The following is a 14,143-nucleotide window of genomic DNA, read 5'->3' as shown; positions in this document are numbered from 1 at the left end:
CATTTCTCAATGGTTTGAGACTAAACTGTGAACAGATAGTGCCAGAAATTAGCCACATCCCAGCAAATCTTCCTCACCAGCAATGAAAACACCCACTCACTTTGTAAACAAGTCACATTCCTGGTGTCTAAACTGTCAAGTGAACTCACAGGAGATGTGTTAGTATGATTCAGGCCTGTGCAAAGTGCACATTGTTTTCCTGTGCCAAAACAAAAACAACGCCATGGTAGAAGCGAGGACAGTACTGTTATGTATGCATTCATATTAGAGTGTAGGACACTGCATAGCTGTCATTGACTTTTTCTTGACATAGTCAAACAAGAAAAATGTTTGATCTTCTTTAAATCAAGTAAAGCTGCTGCACATGTACAACACCGCAAAGAAAATGCACTTTTTAAAGCATTTATTCTTCAGTGGATGATGTAAGTGCACCCTTGGTCTCAGAAACCAGGATTGCCCCCTGCAATTGAAATCATTTCACCTTTTCTGTTGCAAGTCGAGGTGACCATGGAATTTCACAAGCTTTTGTTTCTTCTTTTTGAGCCATTACTTTGAGGATTTTGCTACTGCTCACAATATGGCTTGAAGGTCGATGTTTGCTTCAACTGGTTTCACATCACCTTCACATCATCTGACAGAATGGCATTAAAAAAAATTATCCGTAAACGTTTCTCACATTCAAATGGGAAAAAACATGAACTACTAGTAGGGATGGGTATTGATAAGATTTTCATGATTCCAATTCCATTTTCGATTCTGTTTAACGATTCGATTCTTTATCGATTCTCTTATCGATTCTTTTTAAAAAAGGAGAACACTAAGGTCGATTAGCTTAGAACTTTGTTTTATATCTTCTCTTTGAACAAGATAGAAACTTAGGAGTAACATGGCCTTACAAACCCAACAGTGAGATCTTAAGAGATCCAGCCTATGGCTCTTCAATGGGGTGTCACAGGGTCCCCAGGAAAAAAAATTGTAAATGTAAAATAATAAAATAAATATTCTTCTGTAGCAATAACAAAGTATAACATAAATTGTTCTGTGGCAATTACACAAGAATATCCAGTAATGTCCCTGCCTACAATTAAACACATTCACTTACTGAAAATCGGGGCATCTGCTGTGGCAAGCCTTTGACCACAAACTTAGTCACTGCTCGGTGACATTCGTCTATCCTGGCCTGAAAGGAGACGCTACCGGTAGACTGCAGCGAGAACTGCCAGCATCTGAGCCAGCCAGACTCTGTCTGTCTCTCTCATCATGGTCACCTAAATGCACAGTAATGGCAGGTTTGTAATAAGGCAGATCGCGCTAACATAATATGCACTGTTAGTTGATTATTTACCTGCCGCATTAACGGGAGAGGACGTGCAAACGTTACCGCTGCTGCTGGGTTGAGATTCACGAGCTGAATTAAAAACACGACATTCATTTAAGGTCATCGTGTGTTTTGTGAGCAAATGCTTTTGCATATTCGTAGTGTTTCCTCCCTTAAATGAAATATCTACTTTGCAAGTATTGAAAGTTGCCCTGTTGTCATCCGCTCTCGTAAAGTATAACCAAACTTTTGAGCGTTTGAGCCGCCGTGTTTCCTGCCAGGTAAATGACGCTCCGCAACGTGGTGACGTCATTCGGGGCGACTGGAATCGATAAGGGAATCGTTTGCAAAAATGGCAAACAATTCCAAGGAATTGAAACAGTGGGAACTGGTTCTCAACAAGAACCGGTTTTCGATACCCATCCCTAACTACTAGGCTGCACATTTAAAAGTTTGTTAAAGGTTTTTTTTTCCAAGGCACACCTACAATACTGTCATGATCACTTGATCTGTTCTCAGACTTGTCAAAGCTGGAGCTAAAAAACAACATTTTACAGCTGTTTTCACAGGAGAACTCCCCTTGAAAACCTTTTATATTTTGCACTGGTTGCAAACATAAAGCTCATTGTTTGGCAAACAGATATTCAGTCCACACTCTCGACTGCTTTAGAATTTGATTAAAGAGCAAAGTTTTTCCACCCACTGGATGGTTCACATTGTTACGTGGTGGCCTGCGGAGCGACGCCGATGATGAACAGCAGTGGAAGCAGACATTGCTGTTGAATTTCCAGAAGGGTTCTTGCTTAAAATAACTTCTCACTTGGGTCCTGCATACCACGTCTGGGCCTCCACCCTGCTCCTGCACCTTCAGGTCCACCTCAGGACCGCACTTCCTCGGGTTGAGTTACAGATTGGTGCGTTTCATTTCCAAAATCGACACAGAGTTTGCACAGTATTTCTCTTCTACAAACCCACCTTTGACTCAGAAGCAAACCGTAAAAATTTGTAGAACAACATCAGGTAAAAAAATTTTTTTTTGTTCTCTGGTGAGGTAAACCCCCCCCCCCCCCCCCAAATTGTTTTCCATTTTATTTTAATGAGTGTGTCTTAAAACTGATGCAATTTGTTTTTCTTGCTCCATGCAGTGACACAATAAACCCTGGAGGGAGAGCTCCACCCCACCCCAACAATCACACAACCCAAATCAGATAACCAGAATGACTGGGAGCCACCCCGATGACTCCCTGTTGGGGTTTTGGCCTCTGTTCGTGATTTCTGGGGTGGGACGAGGAGGTGAGGTGGACTGAAGATAAAAGGAGGCTTGGTTGGAGCTCTCTAGTCTATCCCACTCCACTGTGGGGTATTACACACACATGTGCACACTCTCACACACAAAACAAAACAGAGATTTCCATGACAATAGTGTTCCAGCCAAAGGGAGTAACAAAGCAGGACGACCACAGTGCCTTTCTCACAGGCCAGGGTACTTGCTCAGTCCTGGCTTGGAGGAATCATCTGTTTTTCTGGTCAGGCCATAAACCAGAGAAGCCATTTGAGTGACTTCAGAGGGAAGCTGCCCTGCTGGTGGGGCTGTGTAGTCAGCTGAGGAATGAACTGTATGGGATTAGAAAAGACTGGAGGTCAGTTGCTAAAAACATGTTTGCAATATAGAGTAGGTTGTCCTTCCTGTTATTAACTTATTAACTACATTATATCCAATAAGCTAACTGCTAACGTCTTGGAGCTAAAAAGATACTGAGCAACAAAAGGTAGAATTATTCTGTTTACATGGACAGTCAGGGATCATGAATTACAGCGGCTTTGCCAACACAACTGGACAATTCCAATGTGCTGTTCCCAGTTATTCCCAAATTTTGACAGTGAGTCCAAGGATTAATCCTTGGATGAAATTTCTTATAGCCGTCAGGGTGCTGTTGCCTAGCCTGTGGAGGTCTGTGTGGCCCTGCATGGAAAAGCCTCCCCAAACCACCTACTGGTCTTTATGAACAATGTTCCAGGCAACATAATGTTCTCCAGCTTCTCCTGACACATGCAAATCTGTCTCATGTGCTCAGCATGAACCTGCTCTCATCTATGAAAAGCACAGGGCACCAGTGGTGAACTTGCCAGTTATGGTATTCTTTGGGAAATGCCAATGCCAGTGTTCATCCTTGCAAAAAGGAAGAGATCCTGGTCCTGCTGATGGGTTAAAGACCTTCTACAGCCCTGTCCAGCTCTATTGGCATAATTGCCTGTCTCCTGGAATCTCCTGTGCTGTGCTACTGTGCTGGGAGATACAGCAAACCTTCTGGCAATGGCATGTATTGATGTGTCATGCTGGAGGATTTGGACTACCCGTGTAACCTCAGTAGGGTTCAGGTGTTACCTCACGCTACCAGTCGTGACACCGATCCTTGGTAAATGCAAAACCAGTGAAAAAGAGACAGAAAAGATGAGCAGGGAAAAATGTCATTCCTGTTTTGCTGCCCCTCTAGTTCACCCATTCTGAATTTTAACTAACCAGATCGATATCCCAGAAGTTAAAGTGATTTGATGCTTTAATGTGATTAAAAGTGTCCCTTTACTATTTTTGAACACAATATTAAATCTGTTACTATCTCCAAAATCTAACCTTTGCATGTTTTCTTGGGCAGGTCTCTCTTGAAATAGAGATTCTAACCTCAGTGATTTTTATTAAACCTGGATAAATAAACCACAATTAATAAAATAAATAATAAGTATATAATTAACAGACCAGGCTGTAACTAAAACTTTAGGGAATTATCATCATAGCAGAATGAGTGCCAATTTCTAATTGATATCATCCGCACTGTTTATTGTCACACGCTGGGCAGCACTAAGCAACATAAAACTATCATCTGTTATCTACCAGCTGTTTGTGTGTGAATGAAAGGCCTTTCTACTCTCAGGACCAACTGCTACAACAGGGTTGTGTTTCACTCCTCTGGCCCCGGCCCAGCATGTATCGGCCATACACGTGGCCCACGGGGACCACCTCAAAACCTCCTCTGACATCTGTGGGCAAGTGCAGAGTTGCTGTTTGTGTGTTCAGACTGAATCTTAGGCGATACTTTTACAATACGGACACATGTATTAAGTATCATTTATTTTAGTGTCGCATGCATGCAGTTCATTCCTTCCATTTATCATTATCATTCCAGGAGAGATAAATAAGCAATAAATCAAAATATGACACGTTTGGTGTTTACAACTGCATCAGTACTGCAGGAACTCCCAAAGGAATTTGAATCTTTGCAATAACTCAGTGACTTTCAGTTCCATGTGCCAGGGTCTAAATTAGGTTCTAATGACCTTAAACAGTCCCTGCTTGGGGCCAGTATAAGTACAGAACTTGGAGTTTGGCGGGCAGTGCTGAACACTTCTGATTGGTCAGGTACACATCTTTGTGTTTTTTCACCGCTTACTGGATTCAAGGGGAGCAGCTGCCTGTGAAAATGGCGGGTAAAACCAGCACGGACTAATTTTGACTAATCTTTGCAGGTCTTTGGACTTTTGGAAGGGAGGAGGATATGCAGACAATCATAGTTCTGCAGAACCCCTGCTTACAATTTCAGAGCACTGTGGATGGAAACACAGTGCATTTGTTTAATTTCTGTATCTGCAACCCTGAAGGGAACAAAAATGCTAATCTGACTGTTTAATCATGGCAACAGGGTATGAGCTGCAGAGTATTCATTCAGAAGAGGTCAAAACTCCAGCAGCACACCTGCCAACAGGGTTATAGCTAATCACATCCACATTTATACCATATCCTAGTTTAAATCCTGTCTGGGTTTTATGCTGACGCTGATCAAAGCCACAAAGCTAAATGTGTTGGTGGATGAAGCTGTTCTTTGTACTGTACTGGAAGTTTGGCCTCTTCAAAGGCCGACGTGTGTCACAACTTTCAGCACTGGAGTGGGAGATGTCATGGGAAGGTGGGAACAGCACGCCCTGAAAGGCATTCAGTATCAATACTGAATGCTGGTATTGGTATCGGATCTATACTGGTGCAAGAGGGTCGATACCTTACAGTACCTACCGATTAAGTTCAGTACTTAGCCCACTGAACCGTGTTAATTATTGTTATTCTTTTGGAAATAAAAAAAATATCCCTCAAACATGAACTATGAAAAATGTCCGGCCCTTTTTGTGTTGACTGACCCCAAATCAGCTTCTGCACATTTACATTTCAGGCCTCCAAAAAATTAATTAAAAACTGAAAGGTGTGTTTTGTTGTATTAACTAATTATTGTGGAAATTACAATGATTTATTAGTCAGTGAAATGTGTTCAGAATTTTCAAATGAATGAGGATTCATCTCATAAATCATGACACGCTGCTCGCTCCTATATAAGCTGCCTTTATTTGTTAGAAGTATCGGCAACACTGGCTCTGTATTCCTTGGTATCAGATTGATACCAGAATGAGCATTACCACACAGCACTAGCATCCAGTTTAGGTAAGTTCCTTTGTTGTGTGCTCTTTGCTGTGTGTCGACAACTGCTGGAGTCTGTAGATATTGTAACCTGAATAAAATCCAAAGCAAACAAAGTGACTCAGAGCCTGCGTATAAGAACTAAAGCCAATGTCAACACAGTCCAACTCAGTCCCTTATTGAAGGTTAACACACAACGTTATGCTGTTAAACTCAAAGAGGCTGGAAATAATGCTGACTTAACTAGTTGAAGCTTTCATTATGAATTCACTTTATCTACAAGTTTTTAATAAAAGACTGGTCAAGTTTTGGACAGAAAAGGAGAAGATCATTTCTCCTCAAACAAGCAATTTTGCCAAAAATTCAAGTCCTTGTCTTTGCGTGTTTTTCAGATTTGGCAACTTTGACTGGAGGAAAAAGGGTGCGTGTGCGTGTGTTTGTTCTCCAACTCTGCATGCACAACAAAAATCTGATGTGTCACTTTTTCTAGCCCCGTGAAATCGCAGTTGAACTTCAAGCATTTCTTTTCTTTTTTTAATGGTATCTCAAGAATGGTAACGCCTTCCTCCCTCCTTCATGTGTTTTCATTCTTGTAGGGCTTTTGGGAGGGAGGAGGAGCCAGCTTGTTCCAAACCAAGCAATTCTTGGCTTACTTTCTTCAACCTGGTCAAAACTTAAAAAAAGGAGTCCTGCTTTAAGAAACATCTTTAGGTTAAGATTGTGAAGCAGGAAGAGGGGATCTTGTGGTTACAGAGAAACAGCCTCTGCTGGGATACAATCAGATCTGTGGGTGGTGTCCACTTAGCATCAGAAGAAGGAAATGATTTCTCCCACAAAGAGGGTTTGCATGTTTTGGCAGCAGTGCTGAGATCTACAACACCGCAACCTTTTTGGTGCCAGAACTAAAATTCCTTCTCCAACAAGTTTGTTATCAACACTACAGGGCAGCACATACCCCAGTTTGAACTTAGGGGTTGGCTCGACACACACACACCAATCCAGATTCCTTTTCATCATTTCCTTTTCAGTTTCTTCAAGTTTGTTTTCTAAACTTCTCCTCTGAGTTATGACCTAAGCACACACATGTGGAGGGACAGCTGTGCCAGGTAGCTTATGAAACCTGCGTGACGTGAGCTCGAATCCGAGCTGCAGCGGACCAATGAGAAGCCGGGAGAAGACAGCAGAGCACATGAAACGTAAGGAGCTCGGAGAAAGCATGAATGCAAAGGCCATTCACTGGAAAGAGTGACGGATGGAGACAGAGCGGGATTTTGAATGTGAGCTCACAAATTCAGGAACACTTCAGCCCTCCACACTGGCCACCTGCACCCTAACGCCACCTGGTGGCCAAAAAGGGAAACATTTCAATTCAATTTTATTTATATGGGCCAAATCACAACAACATAAGGGATCAGTCAAGGAACTTCTCTCTGCGGTAATCTCGTTAAAAAGAAAGTCTCTTTGTAGAAATCACTTTGTTTATGCCTGTAAATATCAAAACAAGCACATGAGCAGCAATGCAGGATGATTTGATTTCACATTTGTAACTGGCAAACTACTTAGTGGGAAAGTGCAGACTTCCTCTATTCCAGCATGCAGCAGAGTCTGGTTGGCCAAAATGAAATTTAAACGGCTCACTTCTGAAATTCAGAAACATCTGTCATAAACATTTATGTTTATAGTTTTGCTTTATGGTTCAGCTTAGAGCCCAGTGATCCAGTAGTGTCCAAGAGTGTAATAAGCACTAACTTAATATTAATGTTAACTAAATATTAACTAAAGCATGGAAGAAGTGGGGTTACTGGTAACTGTATTTTGCAGTCTTGGCACTTATAAAAGTCAGACAGATTAACGAACACAGGTTTTGTTGCGCAAACATTTTATTTCCATTAGTACTGAGAAATAAAGTCCGAGACATACTGAGGCTTTAAAGGACATTTCTACTGTTCCAGAAACAAGTTTTCTCCTAATAGTGCTATTTATTGTTGTGAATGCACCTGCAGTTTACAGATAAGTTTCATCTCTGACAAAATACACATAGCCTGAATATGAATTGATGCGTGGGGAATGACAGAAATAATAAATAATGAATGAGGAGAGGAGGTGGTGATGAAACCTGCAGTAAGCAGGAAACAGAGGAGTGACGGGCACCTGCACAAACACACACACACACACGCACACGTCATATCTATATCATTTCAGTCTAGCTGAATGTAGTTACATGTACATACAGAATACCTTATGATGCAAAACATGATATACACTCTCCCCTTGCCACTTTATTGGTTATATCTGTGAAATCTATCCATGCCACTGCAACAGCTGTGCCTATTTTTTTCAGTGTTTTTTGACCTCAAAGTATTATGAAAGCATGGGACAAATATCACCCCACAGTATGTGTGTGAGAGCTTTGTAAAAGTGTAAAAGAATCAAAGGCTGAAGTCTTTTACTGGACTGGAATAAATCTCACAGTGTAAATAAAGTGGTCCACGGGTTTAGATTTCAAAATGTTAATAGGGCCCAAAACCGTACTCTAAATCACAATATTTACACATAAAACAGGAAAAGATGCTGCAGGAGGGAAACTAACTTTTCATTTACTCAGTACGCTAAAAAAATAGACGATCAATAGAAGAAGAATACTCCATTGTATATTCAGTATATGACTAGAAAAACAAAGCTGTCATTGGTAGACAGCATGAGGAAAAATGTACAGCAAATAATCAAACAGTTTTAAGAAAATAAGTTGTTTAAGTCTTTTTTTTCTTCCTTTTTTTAGTGGATCAAAAGTTGTATCCAGTATTTTTATTGTGCACTTTCACTTCCTCTTGCTGTGTTTCATTTACCTTAAAAAAAATAAGCGTCACAGGTCAGAGTGACCAAAAAAATGCACATTAAAAAGAAGTTTCCAGTTTACAGTAGCACTCCTCTTAGTTTTAGCATACATATATATATTTATAGATAAAAGTTGAAAATAACTTCTATGTATTCCACTTACATATGGAATGCTTAAAAGCGAAACTAGCTTCCAAAGACCTCCTGTCAGCTACCTCTTTAATCAGCATAACCTAACAAGTGGATTGTTATATTTATTATTCCCAGTACAGTACCAAATACACACTGTGTTCTGTTGATCTTATGTGCTGCACAATAATGTTTAACATTTAGTATTTACTGTCATATTCCCATATATCATTGTGATGTTGTTTATTCTATTACTCTTGTTCTCTTCTGCTTGCTTTCTTTTTTCTTTCTCAGCAGGTGATCCAGGTGATTGATATATGCATTTTTTTCTCTCTGCCCGTTCTGTTGGTTTTTGTCTTTTGCCCTTCTCCCCCGTCCCTCTTCTCAGCTGTTTCTCTTTCCCTCTTTCTTTCTCCCCTTCTTCCCCCCAGTCAAGTCTGTCCCGTATTCAGTAAGTGAAAATAAAATAAACAATAAAAGGTGAATCAAATGGACCATTACGGCAAGGCTGGGATGGTCAGTTTGGTAAAGTAAATCCGTTGGGCATCTTTCTTTGCCTTTAGACAATAATTCTGATGGCAAAAGAGCCAAAGGGGACAGGCAGAAAAAAAAAAAAAAAAAAAAAAAAAAAAAAAAGTATATTATTATAGCCAATATTTTATTCATTTCATAATTGCAAACCCAGGAACTGGAAACATCTCATTCTGAGATGACCTCACACCCGCCTGTCGGCCAATGCGGATGTCTTAAAGTCCAGCATCACTGAAATAACGTCCTGCCTGCGGTCTGCAGACTGTGTAGTGTGTATTTATGCGGTCAGTGCTGTGCCAGTCCAGTAAATATTTACAAGTATTTTGGAAGCATTTAGAAACAATAACATATGGCAGATGATGGCGTGACTCAGAGCTAAATACAGTTCATTTTGTGTGCGCTGTCACAAGGGTTTGATTATAAACGCCTTTTAAATAAGCGTCTTTTCTCTGTAAAATTAAAGTCAAATCAAATCACAATGAGATTAAAGTTCTGCATTTCAGGGAAACACGTGTATTCAGTCACTAGATGGAAAGCTTGGTACAGCTTTTTTATTTGTGTATTCAGTACAGCAAGTAGACCATTAGCTTAGCTTTGCCTAACGTAGCATAAAGACTAAAAATGAGATGAAACTCGAGACTTTAGCTTTAGTTCGTGCTTTGATCATTGACATGCGATGTAGCGAAATGGTATCAGTCTTTTTATCTGTCTTTTTCAGTAAGAAAGTGAATGAAGGCGTGTTGGCCTTTAAACTAGATTTAGCCCTGAGGTGCAAGGACCTTTAAACAATTAAAACAAAGAGGCAGTTTTCCATCTTCTTGAAAATATTACATTTCATTTCATATTCATCACCTAACACGTTTAGCTTTCCTGAACCAAGAAAATAAATCTGACCAAATCCGGGACTTGAAAATTTCTAACCGCTCACTGAATAATGTCAGCTTACGATAAATATGGAATACACAGACAGAGCACAACCTAAATACTTCTTTTCAAACATATGGCATGTTTATGTCTTAACGTGCGACCTGTGACAAAGAGGAATGGTAAAACTAAAATAAATAGACATGGCCCGAGCACCTGTAGATAAGAAACTGCCTGTTTCTTTGCCAATAAGTATTCAGTGTTTCATTGCCTGAGAATCTGTCCAGAGTTATGCTGAGTTGAGTAAAGGGCTTAAACAAAATTAGCCTCGTATAAACTGCTGCTTTTAATACTGAGAGGAATGATTTGAGGAGACTTCCCAATACTCCCTCTGTGTCCGATCTCAGAGTGCTTCAGACCCAGTACTGGTTCTTTTTCAAGGCCGGGTTTGTTGTCCGACAGTGCTGCAACAGCTCAGGGTCTGCGTCTTTGGAGTCCATCTTGGACATTGGGATGTTATTGGCTGGGTCAGTTTTGCGAAAGGTCTCTGTGGTGGCCACCTCGCCGTTTTTGGGCTTGGATGCTGCCGTCTGGACATTGTGCTTACCCGTCTTGTTTTTGCGAATCAGATAGTAGGCCAAGACAGCCGCCAGTAGCAAGAGAATGAGGATTACCATGATAGGGATGATAATAGGCCAGATGTTACTGCGCTTGGCAGCTTGTGGTCTTCCATATGAGCCAGATCCAGAAGCTGTAGTGGCATCTCCGTGGGGCCAGAGAGGGCTAACTGGAGTGACTTGAGGGATCCCAGGAAGATGATCAATGTCTTTGGAGGGAATCCTCAACAGAGTGACAGGGTAAATTCCAGAGGCATTGTAGGGACCGGTTTGGAAGGAAAGCACACATTCTGCAGGAGGGACCCCGTGAGCTTTGAGCAGGAAGCGAGCCTCATCCTGAGTGGCACCACTAGGTGATCCAGAAGAGCCATTTAAGATTTCCATAGCTACACGACCCTCATCCAGGTCCTTTTGGCTAAACGACTTCACTGAGTCACCTGCGTTTGGGCCTCCAGACTTTACAAACCGAGCACCTCTCGGTTGCTGGATGACAGTGAACGTTGGGGTAACTTTAGTCTTGTTGGCGAGGGAAGTTGCATCTAGAAGCTTTTTATCCAGTTGGACAAGCGCACCCTGGGGTAAGAGAGGATCCCTAGCAATGTTGGCCAGAGGTTGCACAGTGATGTTGAGGACAGAGGAAATGTTAGCAGCCCGGCTGCGGGCTGTAAATGAAACACTGTCTCGGGGTGAAGTGGACTTGACAAAGCGGACACTGACTCGGCCTTCCTTAATCAGTTTCTGGGTAAAAGCAGATGTAGGCTGCCGGTCTACCATGACAGCGGCGTACTTGGGAGCACTTGTGATTTTATAAAGGATGTCCTCCTCAATAGGGCCACCAGTGCTGACCTTCAACATCTCTTCAGTCACTAAGGTCTCATCGTTGCCCTGCTTCACCTTGATCTCAGGGGCTATGTCAAGAAGCAGGGTGTGGGCCAGTACGACGATGTGCAGCATGTATGCTTCGGTTTGGTGTTCTCCATCTGATACTACGAATTCCATGACGCTATCTACAAGGCTGTTGTCACTGTAGAAGCCCACCTCTCCACGATTGACCATCTCTTGTGTGAATTCAGAGATTGCCTCCATTGTGCCTGAGTCAACTAGTCGACCATTGCTAGGTGCTTTGGTCACCTTGAAGTGCACCTCATCTGGAGGACTGTCCTCATCATGAGTGTTAAGTTGTCTCTGGGTCAAGAGGGTCATGGAGCCTTGAAGAACCTCAAAGAGTGTTTCTGTAGTGACTAGTTCAGGGGGGTCTGAGCCCCTCCGTTTGATTGAGATGTTAAAGACTTCCTCCAGGACCACAGACTTAGCAGGTGAGGCCAAACTACGGCCCTCAGACTTAAGACGGGCTCTGAAAGCAAAGCTGTCAGACGAGTCTGCCAGATCATCATGGACATACTCCACCTTTCCTTGAATGACATCTTCTTGCATGAAGGACGGGGTATTACGGGGCAGGTCCTGACCATCCAGCATGATACGACCACGACTGGGGAAACGCTTAATTTCAAAAATGACATCCACTTCCCCTCGGTTTTCTTCTGGTAGGCTAGCCAGAAGGTTTGAAGCATCAAGAATTGAATCATCGATGGTTTTTCTGTGACCCTGCACAATATCCAGACCTAAGCAGAAAAAACACAAACGAAGAGAAATGTTAAATTTAATCCAGTTGTTTTTTCCCCCCCAAAGATACCTACTATCTATTTTTGTCTCTCCTGTTGATATTTAATTATGCAGGAGATTGAATCTGGAATACATTTGGAGAGACAGATGGAGCAGGGGGCTTGTTGTTTTGGCAGCAACAGAAGTACGGCTGACAGGTCCCTTTGTGACTTCAGACTCTTAATAGTAAATTACTGTAAAGAATAAGGAAGAGAATCTAAAATGAAGAACAAGCTGCAACTCACCAGCACACTCCCCAGAAATAGAACTTTTTTTCTTCCCTACTCAGTAACAAACGCGTGGTTGCTGGGTGAATTACAGTATTTTTCCAAAATGTCTGAGCACAGTTTTAATTTGAATTTTTTAACCAAAAACAAAACAACATATCCTAGAAATAGCATCTCTTTTTTGAAATGTATCACTAAACATTTATATGTAAAGTGTGAGAATGACAAACTGCATTCAAATCATCACTGATGCACATTATTTGAATCTTTGTGCTCTCTCCAAAGATATCAGCAATTACAGCATTGTGCTGTATTCACCAACATATTCAGTGACTCTTACAACACTTCGCAAAATGCCAGCTCCAGGATACAATAAAAAAGACAAAAACTATTTTAAAGTGCTGCAGGAACGCTCTGCACTCAAACACACAAAGTAACCCTTTTTACTTTTACAGCATACAACAATGTGTGGTAAGGATAAACTCAGCTAACTAACAGAAAAATACTTGAAATGTCTGTTTGAATAATGACTTCGCTGGAGTCTTCTAATGGTGCTTCACAGATGCAGACTCTCATCTCTGCTTCCTAACATCTGTGCACATGTATTCATAATATGTATGCTTTTGGTAAGTACCAGAGTGATCATTTAGGCAGGCTCTCATTTATCAGTGTGGCCTGTGAAAAAAAACATGCAATTTACTTAATTGAAAGTGTTGCATATGTCCCTCATTTCATCATTTACCTTTGTTCCTCCACAGCTGTGAGGAGATGTTGCTGTGAGCAGCATAATAAGACACGGTTATGGGCAGGATGTGATGGACGTCTGATGCTGACTGGGACAAGAGCTCGATGGAGTCCTTCACTGCCCAGAATGGTTTCTCGGGTAGCTGGTGCTCATAGTAGACCATTCCTGACTCCAGCTGTGCATCAGAGGAAGCGAAAACAGAAGGTGGTAAGTTGTTTCAAATAAAACCATTTCTTAATTTGGCGATCACTTCAAAGCAAGTTTTATTTTAGCAGATACTTTATTTATTTATTTCATTCCAACTAACTTTTGTAGAATCTGATAGAAATGTCGAGGATTCATTATCTGACATGTGGCTCACTGCAGTCAGTCACTTGTTTGCTTGACTAACTTTATAGGCAAAGACTGGTATTTTAGCTCGGTAAGATATTTTTATTTGGAGCAGTGGTTTGGCTCAGCTCAGCTGGATTGCCTGAAGTCACTGTTGCCTCTTCTCTCTCTCTCTCTCTCTCTCTCTCTCTCTCTCTCTCTCTCTCTCTCTCAAACAAACACAGAAAGGTGCACATATGAATTTCTGCATGCAGGAAAAAAGCAAACACACGCTGCCGAATAACTCAAATCATCAAATGCTTTCGGCTTGACGACGTGTTAGATTTTCTGTCACAGTCCAAAAGGAGCAGTTTTCGGGGAAAGAATTTGTTCTCATGCTCGTCCAAGCACGGTCAGATGTCAAGAATGGAAATGAACAGATAGTCT

At 41.5% G+C, this 14,143-nt stretch overlaps 1 protein-coding gene across 1 annotated transcript in view; it reads right to left on the bottom strand.

Annotated features, from left to right (window-relative positions):
* Window positions 1-7,639: 7,639 nt before the first annotated feature.
* The window catches only part of cspg4 (chondroitin sulfate proteoglycan 4), a 75,658-nt gene continuing 69,154 nt past the window's right edge, over window positions 7,640-14,143 (bottom strand). Inside the window, exons 10-11 of the mRNA XM_004570281.4 lie at window positions 13,385-13,562; window positions 7,640-12,375 (exon numbers count right to left, since the gene is read on the bottom strand). Of these exons, the coding sequence (XP_004570338.1) occupies window positions 10,550-12,375; window positions 13,385-13,562 (2,004 nt within the window). The 3' untranslated portion in view covers window positions 7,640-10,549. The remainder of the gene's footprint in view (window positions 12,376-13,384; window positions 13,563-14,143) is intronic.

Source organism: Maylandia zebra, linkage group LG7 (genome assembly GCF_041146795.1).
Source record: "Maylandia zebra isolate NMK-2024a linkage group LG7, Mzebra_GT3a, whole genome shotgun sequence".
Lineage (NCBI taxonomy): Eukaryota > Metazoa > Chordata > Actinopteri > Cichliformes > Cichlidae > Maylandia > Maylandia zebra.
The sequence above is the reverse complement of the archived record's forward strand: the minus strand, read 5'-3'. Positions and strand labels throughout refer to the sequence as shown.